This window comes from Dreissena polymorpha, chromosome 8 (genome assembly GCF_020536995.1).
Source record: "Dreissena polymorpha isolate Duluth1 chromosome 8, UMN_Dpol_1.0, whole genome shotgun sequence".
Classification (NCBI taxonomy): Eukaryota; Metazoa; Mollusca; class Bivalvia; order Myida; family Dreissenidae; genus Dreissena; species Dreissena polymorpha.
The window spans coordinates 30753655-30774511 of record NC_068362.1 but is presented as its reverse complement, the minus strand read 5'-3'; the positions used below and the strand labels follow the sequence as shown (position 1 = coordinate 30774511).

At 35.4% G+C, this 20857-nt stretch overlaps 1 protein-coding gene and 1 pseudogene across 1 annotated transcript; one reads left to right on the top strand and one right to left on the bottom strand.

The window, feature by feature from the left end:
• LOC127840422 (uncharacterized) overlaps positions 1–6472 on the bottom strand; it is a 10908-nt pseudogene extending 4436 nt beyond the window's left edge.
• Positions 6473–8743: 2271 nt separating this feature from the next.
• Positions 8744–18886, top strand: LOC127842787 (ceramide synthase 5-like). The gene is made up of 10 exons (XM_052372496.1): positions 8744–9458; positions 10364–10490; positions 11547–11653; positions 12980–13037; positions 13896–13946; positions 14327–14419; positions 14821–14949; positions 16796–16902; positions 17490–17652; positions 18592–18886. The coding sequence occupies exons 1-10, from the start codon at positions 9271–9273 to the stop codon at positions 18637–18639; spliced, it is 1071 nt and encodes a 356-aa protein (XP_052228456.1). The 5' UTR covers positions 8744–9270; the 3' UTR covers positions 18640–18886.
• Positions 18887–20857: the final 1971 nt, after the last annotated feature.

The window sequence follows — 20857 nt, the reverse complement described above, 5'->3', positions numbered from 1 at the left end:
GGCACGATTGATAGATTACCAGAACAAAAAAGTAGCGTTTTAGAAATATGCACTCATTTGACCTGCCCGCGATTATTTAGTGGGTTGTACCCAAGTAGAGTTAAACGAGAGTAGTTTCCCTTTTTATTTACAATTTCGTATGCGGTAAAAATACACTAATTGAACAATAATTTAGTATGAGCATCAAACAATAATCAATGAAATCTAAAACAAGAGTAAATGATTGAAACGTTCTTAAATTCTTGGATTCGATTGATAAAACGCGAAATGATTTTAACCATAAAAAACACATCGAAGATGAAGTTTTTAAAAATTTCTTCGATTAACGTAAATTCGCGAACTTTACATGTAATGTCAATATTAAAGTAATAACAAATACGCAACAGCGATAACAAACACTAACCTTTTACAATAAATACATACCTCGCTGAGGTGTTCCTATCCGAATTTTATACGATGTTATGCTACACCTTGATTCGCTTGTATGACGTCAAACACAAATGCTATTCGAGGTAGAGCAATTAGGTCAAGCTTACTTATTATAAACAGTTAAAATTGGTTTTTGGTGCACATGTGGAATAAACATTAAAAAAAAGTTCAACACACAAAAAACAATAAAATATTAACACAAATACAGTGTAAATGCATTAAAAATTCACTACTTTCTATGCCATGTGGACAGATGCATTTCTCCAGTTCTCTGACCTCTCTGACATGGGACAGTGGCTTAAATGGGTCCAATGTACTATTATGTAGACACAGTCTCCTATTTTGTGTCTACGAAGATTGCACTGAATCAGCCCCATTGTCATATGTTTTTTCGTCAGATTCATGATAGGGGCAATGTTCATGATAGTCTTTATTTGTATCTAAAACACTCCCCTCGTCATACAACATATTTGTGTCAGAGCCCCATTTCATATCTTCAATCGTAACAGTCCCCTCCTCCTCGACATTGGTATTTGAACCCGTCCCATTTTCATATTCTTGAATGTCAACACTCTCTCCATCATTTCCATAATTACCAGTACATCGTTCATCATTTTCAATCACATCGAAACTGTTTTTATCATCACTATTGCACTCAGAACCATCTTTATCAGTGTTAAATTTATTTTCATCAGAACCTCCTAAATTCCCATCACTCTCACTTTCATACGCACTTGGCATTGTAATGCTGTCTAATATATCACGAAAAGCACTTTCGTTCATAACTTTTAAGGATACGTAGTTTATATCTGGAAAAAATCCTAGAGTAAATGTTGTCAAGTCTTCTGAGTATATGCCAGTGTTAAAACAATACGGTTATAATCTCTGCCTTGTGAGTTTACAACAATAAACTGACAATTCAACTCTATAGCAAGGTCAAGAAGGGTCTTGTCACCGAAGGTGAATTTGTTTGCCATTCGTTGTAAATATCTATCTATTGAGCCTGCAGTAAAACTGCTGTAATGAGCCTTATTTTCTTTGATGTGATCTACTGCCATTTGTCGGAGTTGCATTCCTGTCCTGTAGATGCCTATGATCGTGACTTGATGACTGATGGAATTGAATTGGCAATTTGATGCCTCGTGTGGATTATGAACTAGATGGATATCTTCATTATGAATGAATGATCTTACATCATTCGGCGGAGGGTTTTGACAAGCATTATCGTCTACCATTTCGTCGACATTGTTTTCACAGGCAGATCTTTCGATTTGTATTTAAAACCTCTGTCTATGCAATCTTCGTCTTTCACTTTCTCGGAAGGTTTGTAAGGATTTCTCTCTTCTGTTTCTTTCCGCTTCTAACGTTCTACTTGTTATGTGTTCCACCGATACCCATTAAGTAACGACCGAATCATCATGTTTCCTATATATCACTCGGGACCTTGAAAAGCCGCGTGATCTCTGTAAGACTTTTCCTTTTATTATATACCTTTTGTATGGTGCCCTCTTTCCAAAAGGGTAGCGGAGAAATATGTGAGCACCTTTCTCATAAACAGTGCACGGCCGCCTTTTCCTTTGAGATTCATTCAGCCGCTTGTTACATTTAATTGAAGCTCGTTAAGCATTTTTCCTGATTTCATCAGCTGATTTTTCATACCCCCGACCAAAATACACGGCAAAGGGAGTCTGCTATGAAAGACCCTATTTTGGTTGTTTGTTTATGCTTTTTACTTTATCTTGAAGACATTCTACCCAGTTAAAGCCCCTACGCCGACGCCTGTACATCTCATACATTATCTTTTGTCGTAGAATCCTGTTCTGACGTTCTACTTTGCCTTGGCTCAGAGGATGATAAATTTACAATTCAGGTGGCCATCCATTTTGCTTTGGTCAAGAACTGTCCTTACTTTCCGTTCGCTTATACCAGATAGCTTTTGCTTCATTTCATATACTAGCGAACGAGCCCCACTACCCTTTAACTTCAATTGCTTTTTACGGATCATGTCTGCCATACATTTCTGAATAACTAAACGCTTCTTGTCATGGAAAAGAATACTTTTTCCGTTACTGACTTTAACACTCAGCTTGTCTCTATTTCGCCAGAATAGCACTGCTGTATTCTTCTCTGCTCGTGTTCGGTCTCTTACCGCCTTTTTGTACTTTCCCTTGACCATTTGAACAAGAGCGTTATAAGTGTTATTGCTTACTGGACGCATATTGAAAAATGCCTTTAGAGGAAATATGATTCTACTATTGGTTAAATTCGTTCTGTACAAGGTTTGGTTGCGGGAACTAAGTTCCCTTGATTGTGTCAACCTTAAGGCAGTTTTTATTACACTCAATACATGTATGTCGTTTTATTTAGAAATAATCAAGTAAACCGAAATCTATATTCAGATATGAGAAAGAATATTCAGACACTAATGAGTGGACCATTATGTACTGATAAGAGGTTTCATCTAAAGTGTAACATGTCAGCTATCGCAAATGATGTATACATTACGTCAAACATACCAATGTATTCACTAGCTATTTATATATCGTTTACGTGCATTTCGCTGTTGCGATACTTCAGTGAGTGGAACATTATGTACTGAATAGGCCAAACAAAAAAGTGTGTGTTAAGGAAATATCAGGAGCATGGAGAAGTGTAGGGACCATCGCTTTATATTTGAAATACTATTTATAAAGGCGGTAACCCTTTTCAAATACAATCCGATCAGCAGCATTTTCGCTCGTAAGTATACCTACTATCTGTCTGTTTGTGCTTGACAGTCTGGTCGCTTGCCAACTTAAAACAATAACCTCATCAACTCCCTTTCTCTCTCTCTCTATCGTAGCTCGCTCGCTCTATCTCTCTCTCTCTCTCTCTCTGCTCTCTTCTCTTTCTCTTTTCTCTCTCTCTATCTCTATCTCTCTCCTCTCTACGATATCGATCTCTTCTCTCTCTCCTCTCATCTCTCTCTCTCTCTCTCTCTCTCTTTTTCTCTCTCGTTTCTCTCGCTCTCACTCTCTCTCACATCGTCTCATTCCACTTTGTAATATATACTAAGGTCTGGTGAATTGTCAATACCTACTCTAATACTAATTGAAAATAGAAAATAACTTTTAACAAGACTGTATCTGGGATTTAATCGAACATGGTACACTTTATTACATTTCGTGTTTTTATTACAAAACGGGTTGTTACTGTAAACCCGAAATGTAATAATGCATCGCAACCCACTTTGTAATAAATTATTACATTCATGATTTGTTGATGGAGAATATAAGAAAAAGGTCGGGGAAATACCTACCCTAAATACCTACTCTAAATACCTACTCTAAACAGTGTCAATACCTACTCTAAAACTAATTTAAACTTGACAATGAATTTAAACAAGACTCTATCTGGGACTTTATCGAACATGGTACAATTGATTACATTTCGGGGTTTTATTACAAAACGGGTTGTTACTGTCGATCCGAGTGTAATAATGCATCGCAACCCACTTTGTAATAAAATTATTACTTTCATGATTTGTTGATGTGGTCTATGAGAACAAATGTCTGGGGCATTGTAAATACCTACTCTTAAACTAATTTAAACTTGAAAATAACTTTATACAATACTGTATCTGGGGCTTTATCGAACATGGTACAATTTATTACATTTCGGGTTTTTATTACAAAACGAGTTGTTACTGTCAACCCGAAATGTAATAATGCATCGCAACCCACTTTGTAATAAATTATTACATTCATGATTTGTTGATGGAGTCTATAAGAACAAAGGTCGGGGAAACAGTCAAATACCTACTCTAAAACTAATTTAAACTTGAAAATAACTTTTAACAAGACTGCATCTCGGACTTTATCGGACATGGTACATTTGATTGCCACAGCATTGTTGTCAAAAGATTTGTTTTCACCTAACACTTTTTTACAATGTTTTCTGAATTAGTTGTGATTTTTTTAGTGCTTACATCATGAAACAAGGAGGCAGTAATTCTAATTTTTCGGGCAGAAGTCCATAATGGGTTTTCATGTTGACCTTTAGTCCTAGATTCAATTTCATCTATTATCTCATTGGTGCAAAGGGACAAAGAAATTGTCGAAATCTGGCTTAGACATGTTTTCATTTTTCAAAGTACTTAATAAATCAATGTATCTGTCAGATTTATAAATAATGTGTTTGGTTGTTTCAACCTCTTCAAAAATTGAAATGTTGAGGTCACTTTGAACATCACAATGATGGTCTTCAGCTGGTGGCGAAATGTCAAATAATGCAGCCCTTGAGTTTTTCCCAAGCTTTGCACACAAAGTGTCTCTAAATGAGATGCTATCTACATTGTATTTAGCCGTTTTCTTTTCTTTTACCTTCAGAGAATCCTCATATCTAACACGCTTGAAATTTATTTCATTGACTGGCCTTGAATGTTTTTTCTTTTTGTTTGGCTGGTTCCACTGGCATGGTTTTGATGTGCAGGCTTCATCTTCAAGCTCGTCTGAAGGTGGTCTCTTTCAAGCGCAAACAGCAGGCCGGCAATGTGTGTGCATCCCTCTCCACATCTGAAATAAAAATTTAGATCTTTTAAAATAAACAGCAAAATATATATATAGAGATTATTTTTCTTTGCAGTGAGATATAAGATTATAAAATAACTGGTAAGGGATAATATGTAGAAATTATCTCCAGTACAAGATATAATATAATTGAATAAGTAAATATTTAATATTCTTGTAGAAGGCAATATCAGATAACACGTATTTTACTTATAAACAAACTTAATGTGTAATTTGATCAAATATGAGTTGTGTTCTGAGAAAACTGGGCATAATGCTTGTGCACAGGCTAATCAGGGACAACAATTTCCGCTTATATTGAATTTTTCTTTTAAATGATGTCTCTTCTTAGCAAAAATCCAGTTTAGGCTTTTGGCAGAAAGTGTCGTCCCGGATAAGCCTGTGCGGACTGCACAGGCTAATCTAGGACGACACTTTTCGCACATGCATTCAATATGCCCAGTTTCCTCAGAACACGACATATTTATGTAATTGACTCTTTCTTCTTTAAATAAGGTTTTGTGGCAAACTTAATTATTGGGTTATGGCGCATTGTAATTATAAAGTTGTTATTATGCAAACATTATTCTCAAATACATTCACATGCAAATTTTGCTAAATATAAATAATGTTCTGTACATGAAAAATGATTTAAATGAAAAGTGTACGAGTTGACAATGACTTTAATAAATAAAATGTGTGAAATTTTATTGTAATTGTTATTTTCTTTTATTGCCTGGTAAGTGGCTAAATGTTTATAATACAGTAATCACTCATCATGACTCCTTTGTCTGCACTCAGAGAATGTATGACATACATGTTTATACGAGCAAATGTATCTGTGAACAATATATCTGGTTTCCCTACTTAAGAAAACCAAAACAATTTTTCAAGTATAATCGTCCTGAATAATTATATAATTACCCTGCAGGGCATGTGCAGTATGCCTTCACAACTTTAAAGGGTCTCTCCTTGGTCATTAAAATCCATTGCTCATAGACACCTTGCTGCATTGAAGGATAACATTTGGAGCGAATGTAGCAGTGCTTGCTGCTGTCGCTTATGGAATTTATCATAATTTTGTGGATAAATCATTCTTTATTAAAATTGAGACCCCTGATGTATTGTCTGTAGCACTGCATTTTTTCGGCATCTTCTGTGCGGTGGCTACTGTGCAGTAAGTAGCTCTCGATGTCGCTAAGCTTCACAGTAGGGAAATGACATGAAGTCCCAGTCCATCCTGCTCGGTGCTCAGCTATTTCGGGAGTTTCAACACCAGAAGATGACGACTGTGGTGCACAATCCGACACAATGTCACACCGCGATCCGATCGTATCTACTACCCGTTGGGCAAGTGTCAACTTGCTTCCACTAATTTTAACATTATTTGCGCGTAAAAATGCATGAATTTCTACTTTGGAATAGTTCAACACATCGTCGACAGTTGTTTTATTATTTATTGGAATTAAATTCGCCGATGTTATTATAGAATCCATACTAACTTTTTTGAAATTTACGCGCTTATAACTTTTGACAACCGGAAGTAAAAAATACCCTCCCGCACGAACGACAACTCTTGCTCGACGTTAATTACGAAAAGACCGAATTGCATAGCAAGTAGTGAATTTTAAAATGCATTTTACATTGTATTTTTGTTAATTTATTGGGTTTTTGTGTTTGACTTTTATGTTTATTTTACATGTGCATAAAAAACCAATTTTAACTGTTTAGATCTATAATAAGTTAGCTTGGCCTAGTTGCTCGACCTCGAATGGCATTGGTGTATGACGTCATACCCGCGAATCAAGGGTAGCAAAACATCGTATAAATTTCGTATTTAAACACATCAGTGATGTGTGTATTTATTTTAAAAGGTTAGTGTTTGTTATCGCTGTTATTTATTTGTTATTACTTAAATATTGACATACAATGTCAAATTCGCGAATTTACGTTGATGGAGGAAATTTTTAAAAACTTCATTTTCGATGTGTTTTTTTTTTAATTTATCGTTAAAACCATTACGCGTTTTCTCAAATCAATACAAGAGTTAAAGCACGTTAGAATCACTAACTCTCCTTTAACATTTCATTATTATTTTTTTTATCCTCATACTACTTTTTTGTTCAATATAAAAGGTATTTTTACAGAAGACACAATTCAAAATAAAAAGGGAAACTACTCTCGTTTAACTCCACTTGGTTACAATCCACTAAATCATCGTAGGCCGTCAACTGAAGTGCTTATTTCTAAAGAGTTTCTTTACTGTTCTGGATATCTAGCAATGGTACCCGTGCACTTCATTGGTGACGACGTTGAAAGATAATTTTAATGGAGGCACTCGGCATTTGGCAAAATTAATTCCTAAACCCTGTTTTCTGAGGGTGCTTGCTTTGGGGCTTAGCCAATCTGAAATAAAGGAATGGCAACATAAATGCCTTGAAATATCACCGTTTTAGAATGAGGCTTGGGGAAGAATTTAGTGTTAACTAATCTGTGAATCAAGGTCCACTCTGATCACATCGGCCACTTTCTACAGCGGTTGGTAATCTCTACGGCAATTTAGGGCTTTTTCCGAGATACACTGAGTAGTGAAGATCGAGTAAAGGTCATGTTATTTAATCGAAATCAGTATTTGTCGAAATTATTAAAGTTCCCATAGATTATGCAAGATAAATTAGTATTTAAAGCAAGATATCCGATTTTTGGCAACATTCAACCGTCACTTTGAACTTTTAAAATCGCTTAATGCAATGGATTGTTTAAGGTTAACATTAAAACCCATGTATTTTAGATCTATTGCATCGAAAGCCAAAGGCTTATTGAAACTCTCTCGAGTCCGTTACCTGGGCTTAGAACCAGTAGTTTGTGTATTTGTTGATCTAAAGAACGCTCCCACTAACTATACACTTTTATGCATTTATATAAATATTTAACAAATGTTGTATGTTTTAGGAAACATGATATTAATGTATTTATACTTTACGATATGAAGCACACGTATACACTTGAACTCATTGTATTATCATATAATCATAAATATATCTGATGGTATAAAACCCTTCATGCTTCAGCAGTAAAGAAGGTCGTAAATACTGCGATTGTTAATATCTCATCATTTCGAGTATATAACCAAATTGAAACCAAAATCAAAAGAACGTTGTAAAACGTTATAACTGCGTAAGACGACAAAAACATGCATATATTTTAACATTTATGTTTAATACGTATTATTATTTGTGATTAAAACCAATACACGGTTATTATTTACATTTAATTAAGTTTGAAAACTGTGTATCAATCATTGGTTAACTGTAGATGCATTATATTTATAATGGTACATCAACGTATTGAATATACTAAATGGTATAGTACTAAATGTAATAAATTCTACATAATTGGGGTCACATTGGAGTTGTGGGTATGGCGTCTCGCTAGCGACCGGAGGTAACGGGTTCGATCGCCGGTGGAGGGAGCGTTCTTTAAATCTCTTCCAAATAAACCAAGTACTGGTTCTACCAAGGAAACGGACTCAAAAGCGTTCAACACGCCCTATGCTTTCTATGCAATGGAGCCTTAATATATATGGTTAAACTAAAACTAAACTAAATTGTTCACCACCATACACTACTATCGGATGCCGTATTTTCAATTTACAAAATCCGATATCTAGAAGATAAAATTCCTTAATTAACAATTGCAAAACATGTCCCGTGTGATACGGATAGATATCATAATTAAAATGATAGTGCGAACCCGCGGATCGAAAAGTATTTTCCTGTGTGAACGATAACACGATACATCGAAAATGATACATAAACAGAACTGATGCGAAACGTCGGATCGAAACTATACAACATATAGCGTGCTTAATATTGATAAAATACTCATAGTACTATTGTTCAGCCGCGTTTTACTATCTTAAACCATCTGTTGAGTACATTACATGAGGACGGCTGTTTTGGTCCGCCGGTCAAGCGCACAGCTTCATCGATGTTACGGATGATGAAAGTTGGACATACGATGTAAATGATTTTGTGTATATCGTTACATTAAATATCAATTCATGGGATATACCATACAACGATAGTGAAGTGACATGGTAATTGATATGGATTAACATAAGAATGTGTAACATTTGGTGCCGCCACATTAATGATAACAATTGAAACAAAAAAAGAAGGAATACATGTTTTCTGTTCATCGTAAACAAGGAAAACATTAACAAAAAAACACATAACAGATTATCATTACAAACGTTTTTTCCATTTCGCCATAAAAGGGAGGGTTGAAAAAAATGGGACTATACGAAGCGCTCTGGGATGATACACTTTGGTTCCCAGAAAATTCTTCTGGGACCCCGTACGGCTGGAAGGATTTGGAAAACCAGCCGGGCTCCGATACCTACTACCCACAATTAGTGCACCTTAACCTATCGATTCTCATTGGGGCGTTTTTCGTCGGAATCAGATTTATCTTCGAAAGGTAAGGTGTTGTTGAAAGGTGAATAAGTACGTTAATTAATGATGTACCGAACACAAAATTAATGCACATAGACAAATATTCCAGATCCAGTCACCTTACCACTAAGTACATGTGGCTAGGGAGACAACTGTGATATTTCTTGCAAGACGAATTCTCACATTGGCTTCCCTTACAACAGAGCAATGCTTCAATTGAATATGCACTGTTATTTGCTCGACTTTGTGTTTGTTGAATTATCATCATCATCATCATTATCATCATCATCATCATCATCATCATCATCATCATCATCATCATCATCATCATCATCATCATCATCATCATCATCATCATCATCATCATCATCTTCTTCTTCTTCTTCTTCTTCTTCTTCTTCTTCCTTTTCTTCTTCTTCTTCTTCATCATCATCTTCTTCTTCCTCTTCTTTTATTATAATTATTAGTAGTAGTATTTATTTTTTATTATTATTACCGGTACAATTGGTACAATTTGTCTGAATTGTCTGTCATTATATACTGGCCCTATTCCTTGTAAAGTTGTTGTCTTTTTTGTTAATCATGAGTCACCGTTCTTTCAGTAGTGAAAACGCGGCGATGAAAAGTTCAATGTCACTATATCTAGAGATACAATCAGTGTTCCAACTGAACCATCTATCTGCTTCCCATTTATGCCTAGCGTCTAGAAAAAAGGCCTTGGCAAACAGCGTAGACCCAGATGAGACGCCGCATGATGCGGCGTCTCATCAGGGTCTGCGCTGTTTTCTTCAAGGAATTTCTGTAAGAAATATTATAAATATAGAAATAAATATACTAGACATCCCTAATTTAGGAAATAAATTGATCCAATTTAGAAAGATGGGAGTGTCCACTAGTCATAAATAGGTTAATAAATGTCTTCGTTTAAAGGTTTGTTGCAGTACCCTTCGGTTTTGCCATCGGTGTTTCCAAACGAAGGCCCCCGGGACCACCCCATGACCAAGTCCTTGAAAATGCCTTCAAGACTTGCAAAAAGATTGACAACGGTTTCATTAAAGTGAGGGGTGCCATTGGATTTAAGAGGACATGTTAACCGATCTTTGTATTTTTGACAAAATATCACGAAATAGAGTGTATATAAATGATTAAATTTGGAATAATATAAATATAAATAATGAAAAAATGTTGCCTTCATCGGGATTGGAGCCCGAGACCATTGTTAGCAATCTCTCGAAAATCCACTTAAAAATGTTTTATATGTAATAATAGCATTCTATTGGAAATGAACGGATACTTAATAAACCCGACATCGAACAAAGATGTGAAGTCATCATAAAACTTAAGATTGCAGTTTTACCTCTCAATCTTTCCCGCAATCAATATTCAGGGATGCAGGATCAACGGGGTTCACAGGGGTTTACACACGGGCTGGACAGAATGTTAACACACTGTTAAAACATTTATTTTTGCAAATATATCAAGTTATTGAAAAACATTAGCAAACAAATCTTTAGTGCATAAAAGACAGTTTATTTTGCAGTTTGTGCCGATATCTTAAATTTAAGAATTAATCATTGAATACGTCTGAAATCGGTGCCAAAATTTCACGTTGCTTGCAGCATAACCGTGTACATGATTGCGTTACACATCAGTTTTTTGGCCAATAACACAGGTTTATTTAATAAAGTTATTCTGATGTATTTCACATTGTCATAACACCTATAAAAAACTGTCTTTTATGCACTAGTTGAAATTCTTAAGAATAATTGTTTTAAAAAGTTTTTTGAAGAAAAGTACAACATACCGGCGTGTTTACATCCATTAACGTTCAATTGTGAACCCCACAGTCGTGTGATCCTGCAACCTGATATTGCCAGTAGTTATTTATTAATACTTTATTGAACATTACACAATGGCAACATTATTGTTTGAAACGAGTCTCAGAGACATTAACACATTTCTAAAAAGACACATATTCAGCATTTATAAGTACATGATGCTTTCAAGTGATGTGAACAAACATGTACTTTACCTTGGCTATGAAATAACTAACATGTTCCGCAAAACAACATTATCCGAATAAAATCTACAGCGCCATTTTCTGCCATAACAGCGTCTTTCGAAGCAGACGGATAAGAGCGTTCACCAGATACAGATCTGGCTCCGGAAGCGACGTAACTATGATGCGCAGCCGACAATAAAGAAATTTGCGGAATGCTGGTACGTTATGCGGGACAATTAGTTGTGCTTTATTAGTTAACTAAATCTTATGTTAGAACCTAACTATATATATTTAAGAGATAAATTGACAAAAGTATTAATAAAAACATTACATATTAAAAGACAAAAGATTTTACTCATTCAAAAAGCGAAATAACACATATAACCGCGTTTCTACACATCATCAATCTAATTAAAGGAAATAATAAAACCTGAATTAGAATGCATGTAATAATAATAATAATATTATTATTATTATATACCAGATTTATAAAGCGCCCTTTTCGTGTAATAATACACGTTCAAAGGCGCTGTACAATCCCCCCCCGATCACTGGGATATAAGTCCGTATACATTCGGCGCAGTATTCAGCCACAGCACATCGGCTTAATTCCCTCACATGTACCCATTTATACTCATGGGTGGAGAGGAGCAAGCGTGGGAGTAATTATTTGCTCAGGAAAATTCCGTGGTCTGTGTGGGATTTGAAGCAGGGAACTTCCGGTTCCTAGACCAGCATCCTACCACTAGACCACGGTCCCACAAACAATACAAACATCAACTGGCATACTTAACAAAATAAGAAACTCTCTTAACGTATCCCTTGAACAAGAGGTTCAAGACAAGTAACCTTGATCAGGATATGTGCAAGTTTAGCCTAAAGTACAAAGGGGAGTTTTATTGTAGACAAAAATAAGCAGAACGTTTGGCAGATTTAAAATCAAAAATTTGCATTATTCAAGATGTAATACCTCTAGCTATACTCAATGTATTTTGAAAATTCTCTCCGGTGTGTGTTTCTTTAATCAGGACCTTTCATGTTATATGTAACATCACCATATTTAAGAAAATAAAAAAATGGGTTTCAGTCGCAATTTTAGGGAACTAGTTGTATTGGACTGGTGGGTTTAAAGTTGAATGTCGAGCCACGTGATAAGTGTATTTTAACGAACCGTTTTTCATATAAGATATTTTCTGTGGAATCAGATTAGTAAATAACTATATAATATATGGGCCTCGCTCTGTGAAAAGGGGGCTTAATGCATTTGCGTACAGTGTCGTTCCAGATTAGCCTGTACAGTTCACACAGGCTAATCAGGGACAACATGTTCTGCTGTTATGATATTTTTCGTTTAAAGAAATTCTCTTCATAGCAAAAATCCAGTTAAGGTGGAACGTGTCGTACCTGATTAGCCTGTGCGGACTGCACAGGCTAATCTGGGACGAGACTTTTCGCACATGCATTAAACCCCCTTTTCACAGAGCACGGCTCATATCGTTTCCGGCAGGAGCGCCATACAGTTCGAATGCACATATTCCTTTCAGTTGGCATTTCCTGTTCTACACATCCGCGTGCATCGGAGGTGGCATCGTCTTATGGGACGCGAGTATCTTTTATAATTAACTAAATATATGCGCCTTGTTCTGCGAAAACCTGGTTTAATGCATGTGCGTAAATTGTCATCGCAGGTTAGCCTGTGCAGTCCGCACAGGCTATCGGTTTCGATTCTTTCCGCCTAGAATGGATTCTCGTTTCGAAGAGACTTCATTTAATCGGATCATTCCATAACAGTGCGGACTGAAAAAGGTAATCTAGCATAACACTACGAACAAACATTAAATCTTGTTTTCATAGAACGAGGCTAATTTGATAAAGGTGTTGATGTATTGATGAATATATGAATGGACAGACGGATGGATGGATAAATAAACCAATATAAATATATATTAGTATTTAATGAGACAATGTCCTCTTTGAACTAGTTTCAAAGACACTTCTTTTCTACATTACTGTTGAGACCTCGCTAATTCACACAGTGCATCTAGTAAATCACAATTTTAATACATTTAACTGAATAAAATGGTGCAAATTAACGCGTTCTAACAATACCACATTCCGAGTGTCAGTTTGCATTTTCGGTCTGCCAGCAATCGATTTTTGATATTTGATCCGCGTAATGCGAAAATGAGTCTTTTGCCATGTATGGCCGCTGTAGTCAGGTTTCGTGGTTTCATAAGCGGACATGGCAGCTCCTGAACAAACTGTGCGGATGCGCAGGCTTGTCTGGAGCTACGCAAGTCGAAAATGTCATAAGCTCTACTTTCGCATGTCGCGGGTCATCCAAGACCACATACTTTCAATCTGTATAGATCTAATGCTGATTGCCTTAGTCAATTGAATATTTGTTCTGTAAAGGCTAAACGTTTTATATTTAATTTGAACTTGTATGAACAATTACAGAAACCTTGGCTCTTGGCAACGAAGCATTGCTGGATCGGCTGGCCTTTGCAAGTAAAAAGACGATTAAGAAAATAAAAGGAGGAAATGTAGCTATGGCATTTACTAATTAAACGTGTCACAAGATAAACAGTATTGAAGCTGAAATCTTATCAAAAATGACCATATTAAATATCAGAATGAACATCGAATAACTAATTTACTTTATGTCATGTTTGATGATCAATATGTCAACATTGAACCGAATAATTAACATTATTGAAATCCTGTTTTATTTGACTAAACAAACCTTTTTTGTTTATTTAACTAGCATATTTCATTGAACTTGAATATTCGCAATACCATACACTTATCATACTACAATACAACACTGTCTTAAGTGATTATGCCTGACAAAAATGTAATATTGAAACGAACATTTTTTATTTGACAAGCACTTGACCTCGGAGATATACTGGTATTACATTCTGGAGGCCGCGTTTTATTGGGGACTCCTGATTACGCTGCTCACCGATGCGAAACGAAAGGTATCCGAATTACAAACTTTCGGTTTTAACTAGAAAACCTTTTTTTGTTTTGAAACAAATGTAGTATTCCAGCTTTGAAATATTTTTTTGTTTCTGTGTCATTATATTTGTTACTTAGTTTTACAGAATCAGATAACGCTTCTAACATTGCTGATTTAATTATGTAATAAACGTAATCAGTTTCAAAATTTCTTTACTTTCATTTATTAAATTTCCGTATTTGTATCAAATTCTTGATCGCTTTGACTTCTGTTTTAATACGTGATTTAAACGCTTGAATTTTCGTATTTATGCACTATCACGGTCGTCGCTTTGATTTCCGTATCTTATATATACTCCAATGGCTTTGATTATCGTATTTTAATGGTGCTGTCATCGCTTTGATTTCCGTTTTTGTACAGGATTTCATTCAGATGACTGTTCACCACGTTGCCACGTTGGTGCTGATTTACTTTTCGTGGATGATGAACCTAGTACGCATAGGAACCTTAGTCCTGTTTGTTCACGATGCCTCGGACCCGTTCCTTACGGTAAAAGTGTTTAAAGGGGCTTTTTCACGATTTGATACATTGACAAAATTAAAAGAAAATGTTTCAGAATTGCAAATTTTCGTTGTAGTTATGATATTTGTAACGAAACAGTAATACCGAACATCCATTATATGCATCTTATGACGATTTAAAAACCTGAAAATTATAAAGCGTTGCAACGCGAAACGATTGAATAATTTGGAGAGCTCTGTTGTTGTCGCTATATTTTGTGATACTACGAGGATTTCTTATATAAAATATAAAATACATCACTCATTGTATGAGCACGGATTGCCGAGTGGTCTAAGCGACCAGTTTTTTACTCCAGGGGTCAGTTGTTCGAGCCCAGTTGAGGAATCCTTTTTTGTTCTTTTTATAATTTTATTCTTGTTTTATTACTGGAGCTTTTTAGGTCCGATGTTTACATTTGTCAATATAAAGCATTTAATGACAAACTCCAATACATGCCAAAATGTCGTCGCTTGATTTCTTTAGTGCTCTAACTACCATTTACATTTTTTTGAGAAAAACGCATGTAAAGATTTATCAGTTATTTTCTCACTTATTTATGCACGTATGTGGACAAAAATATACCGGAGTGTTTATAAGCAAACGGAGTATATGGATATAATTAAATATTTACTTTAGTAAATTATTTGTTAATGTTATTTGCAATTTTATGTATGGAGATAGAGCATTCTGGTAAAAAAATCGTTAATGCTGAACTGCTCTATCGGGACATAGAGTATTTTATCGGTTACGGATCTGGACATTTATTCATTGAACGTCATGGGAAGGGATCATTACAGTTCTGAAATGAAACTCAGTCACGTGGTGTAAATTCTGGCAATTGATAGGCTAATCTGAGCGTGATTTCTACTTTGCTCAAAGTCTCGGAGATGGTGCAGTGCAGCATTCACCCGTTTGTAAAAATGTGGGAGATAGAGCAAAATGGAATCGAAAAAGTGGGATATAGAGCAAAATGGAAACGAAAAACTTCTTCTGTGACGTCTGAATCTTGAATCCGATTACGTCATAATAAAGATCTCGTTCTCACGAACACAGCGATATAAAAAAACGCATTTTTGAAAATAATGGAGATAGAGCACTAAAGCAATAAAGCGACGATGTGTGAAAAGGCCCCTTTAAATTCAAAGGGACATTTACCGATGTGAGCCGGCTTGTATATATTGTCTGAGAGGAAACATTTTAAAATTAACCCATTTAGGCCTAGCGTCTAGAAAAAAGGTATTGACAAACAGCTTAGACCCAGATGTGACGCCGCATGATGTGGCGTCTCATCAGATTCTGCGCTGTTTGCTTAAAGGAATTTCTGTAAGAATTTTTCTAAATATTGCAATAATTATACTAGACATCCCTAATTTTGGAAATAAATTGATCCAATTTAGAAGGATGGGAGAGTCCACTAGGCATAAATGGGTTAACATTTCGTAACCTAAGCACTGATAATGATGCAGAAATAGATTGTGTGCATTTTAAATGGACAAGTCGATATTTATGTATTTATAATTATTCATAAAAGGGGCACATCAACGTAATTGGTATGTGCTGCCATTGTTAAAGGACCACACCCATTCCAACGTAAATATTGTTAAAGGGACATAAGAATAATTTAGTACGCGAGTGTATTTTAAAGGATCCCAACTATCAATACTTCACAAGGAGTTACATACATCATTATGAATTTGCATAATTTAAAAGAGCCATCGTTCCATGGAAATACATTGTGTTCTAATATTTCATTATGTACACACAAAATTTATGGCCATTACTAAATGTAGTTGTACAATTTGTGAACACTATGCCATCCTCTTTTATTTTCCAGGCCGGAAAAATGTGCAATTACAGCAAACACAAACTGCTCAAGGAAATCCTATTCATATGCTTCATCGCTACATGGATGATAACACGACTCGGGGTCTACCCATTTAGGTTAGTACCCAGCGGGGGGGGGGGGGGGGGGGGGCATGCGTTTACGGGAGCTTACCGGGTTTAAGTGAGGTTAGTTGGAACTTACTGCAAAGATGGTGTCGTTTTGTGTCTTTCAGATATTTTCACCCGCTTAGCCACTTTGTATTTAAATTTATTGTAAATGAATACGCCCTTTCGCCTCTACGGTGTTTATTTTTCCCTTGTTGTTTTGTTTGAAGATCGTAGATCAATATTCTATATATTTTAAAGTTGATGTAAACGACCCAGATGGTCTTCGTGTACGATGTTTTCTCCTCATTAGCCAATGTATGCCTAATGGACTCTCCCAACCTTCTAAATTGGATCAATTTATTTCCAAAGTTAGGGATGTCTAGTATACGTATTTCTATTCTTAGAATATTTCTTACAGAAATTCCTCTAAGCAAGGGTTAAAAACTATACTAAACCTTTAAATATTGCATGTACTAAGAAAGGTCTTTTATTTATTTAGACTATTTAAGGGACTGCAAACTGATCAAAAAGCGAGTCTGTGTGGTGAATGGTTACCGCTTTTCGATTGATCTTTCTTCTCTATTTCTTCATTACAGTATTTTATGGAGTACAACCTTTGAACCCTACCAATATATAATGGAGCAGACGTTTTTCACTCACTGGTTCTTCCTGTTTTTTCTCTACACGCTAATGGTCCTGCACCTCATGTGGACTTACAGCATTTTCATGGTGGCGGTAAACAAGTTGAAGAAGGGAGACGTAAGTGAAATCTGTCTTCCTAGACTGGTTGATTTTGGTGTAAAAACTATTGTTAAATGAAAACAGCAAATTAAAACACCTAGACTGGTTGATTTTTTGTAAAAACTATTGTTTTATGAAAACAGCAAATTAAAACACTAGTAATGATACTCACTCGCGCATGTATGCAATTCCGATGCATAGACTCTTATTTGTGATTGTTTTCCCATGGATAAGTCGCACCGGCATATAAGACACATGTTTCTTTTGTTTGGTAAAAAGTCGCGTCTTATACCCCGAAAAATACGTTTTAGTTTCGGACAAATTGGTCTTTGTCAAGATTACATTAATTATCGCCAGAAATTTAACATTTTGTTCTTGTACAATCGCAACATGATACTTCTAAATGTATCACATTTGAATATATATTTATGCTATTGAAGATTGCGTCGTATGACAGCTTGAATGTGCTCCTAATTTAATCGTTGCATTGAGCACTGGCCGAATTTTCATCAAATAAGCAAAGATTTTCTGAAGAAATCATTGACTTCGGCAGCTATGTTCGAAATGGAAGCAATTCAGTATATTCAGTTAAGTCAGGTTTATTTACTTTACCTTATGCATTTACTATTGGACTGAAATTTCATGCATTTAACCATTTGAGAGTCAAAAAGCATACACAGGAAAACAACAGTATTTTAGTTTGATTTGTTTTTTAATATGAAACCAGTACCCGTATTGTAGTTTCAAGATTTTTTTTATTTTCAGATTGAACCAAAATAAATACCGGAATTCTAGTTTAAAGGATTTTATTTTCAGATGGAACCAAGAATAGTACCGGTATTCTAGTTCAAACGATTTCATTTAAAATGGGATCAAGATAACTACCAATATTCTAGTTTAAAGGATTCTATTTTCAGATGGAACCATAGAGTTTAAATGTTACATTATTATTTTCAGGTGGAGGATGTGAGAAGTGATTCTGACACAGACTCTGAAAGAGATTAGCTATGCACTCGCCGATTAAGAAAAACGTGATTAAATATGTTGGAACTGATTAAGACATATATTCTTAGATTGGATACTTATGCAATTAAATGAATAAGGAAATGGTGATAACGTACGTTACGACGGATAAAGAAGCAAAATTTGATTGTGAATGCATTAACTGAGAAACTCACAGGTTCTGTGGTGACACATTAACTGATAAAGACACTTGCTACATAGTGATTAAATATGTTGTAACTGATTAAAATATTGGGTTTGTGATAGAATAGGAAATGTATATCATGTTTTAGGAAGATTTCGACACTCCGATAGTGATAAACCATGAGTCCGACCCTCCGATAGTGATTAATAATGAGTGCGACACTGCGATAGTAATTAACCATGAGTCCGACACTCCGAAAGTGATTAACCATGAGTCCGACATTTCGAAAGTGATTAACCATGAGTCCGACACTCCGATAGTATTTAAACATGAGTCCGACACTCCGAAAGTGATTAACCATGAGTTCGACACTCCGATAGTGATTAACCATGAATCTTACACTCCGATAGTGATTAACCATGAGTTCGACACTCCGATAGTGATAAATCATTAATAAGACATTAGCTGTTTGGTGATTCAGCATGCTAAACATTATTTAGACACCATTTTTGTGAGTACTTAACAAAATGCTCTGATACTTATTATCTATTGTATAATAACTCATTATGATATGTATTGAATTGTAACTAAGTATCGTACAATTAATTAGGCCACGCGTTTTGACAATAATTAATAATGTGATCATTAGTTTGAGAGAAGTGATTCGGACACTGACTCCGATTAGCTATGCTATGAATAACTGATTAAGACACATGTTGTTCGGGGATAAAGCATGTTGGAACTGATTAAGACAGATGTTTTGGGAGTCAATTTCCGGATTTTTTAAAATTGAAGAATTCTACTGGATGAAATAAGACCTGAAGTTACATTCAATCATAAATCCCACATTAAAATATTATTTAACTAATTGTTTCAATATTCTCGGTAAACGTTTTTCTCGTCGAGAAACAAAATTTGAACAACTAACCCGAAACAATGTCACACAATTCGTGAGCACTTGTGCTGTTTCGTATACTTAATGACGTTATTAATAATGAACGTGAATAATGCACATAACCAAGAATGTCATTGGTATACATAACATATAATTAAACAGCGTTTTGGATATTATTGTGATCTATTTATACTCTCACACCGCTTACAAAATCAGAATGGACCTCCGCGCGGAGATTTTACTGGAACCAATATATCTGGATCAAATCCCTGCCTTCATAATTAACCACTTGATGATAGCCGAGCAACGTGGTAGAATAATTTCCGTTATTGTTCTTTTTTTAATATTTAGTTTTGTATTATTATGAAACTTATACACAAATTTCAAAATATAAAAGAAAATGACACACCGTTTCATAATATAACACTTAAACAACAACAACAAATCCTAACAAATCTGGTTGGATTTTCTTGTGATGTCATAGATTGTATGTGAGAGCATGAAACGACAATTATGCGTGGAGATTGATGCAGAGATTGTATGTGAGAGCATGGACGACAACTCTGCGTGGAGATTGTACGTGAGAGCATGGAACGACAACTCTGCGTGGCGATTGCATGTGAGAGCATGGGACGACAACTCTGCGTGGAAATTGTATGTGAAAGCGTGGAACGACAACTCTGCGTGGAGATTAATGCAGAGATTGTATGTGAGAGCATGGAAAGACAACTCTGCGTGTATCTTAAATAAAAAGGTTCAAATGTTAAACTAAACCAATTGATAGTATTAAGCGATTTAAAAAGTTTAACGTGACTGTGTTATGTTGCCAAAAGTCGGATATCTTGCTTTAAATACTAATTTATTTTGCATAATTAATGGGAACCTTTAATCTTTTCGCCAAATGCTTATTTTGATTTAATAACGCGATCTTCACTACTTAGCGTAACTCGGAAAAAGCCCTAAATTGCCTCAGAGAACACCAACCGCTGTAGAAAGTGGCCGTTGTGACCAGAGTGGACCTTGATAAACAGATTAGTTAACACTTAATTCTCACTAGGTCACATTTTACAAAGGTCATAGTTCAATGCATTTATGTTGCCGTTGCTTTATTTCAGACTGATGAAGCCCAAAAGCAAGCACCCTCAGAAAACAAGGTTTAAGCATTAATTTTGACAAATGCC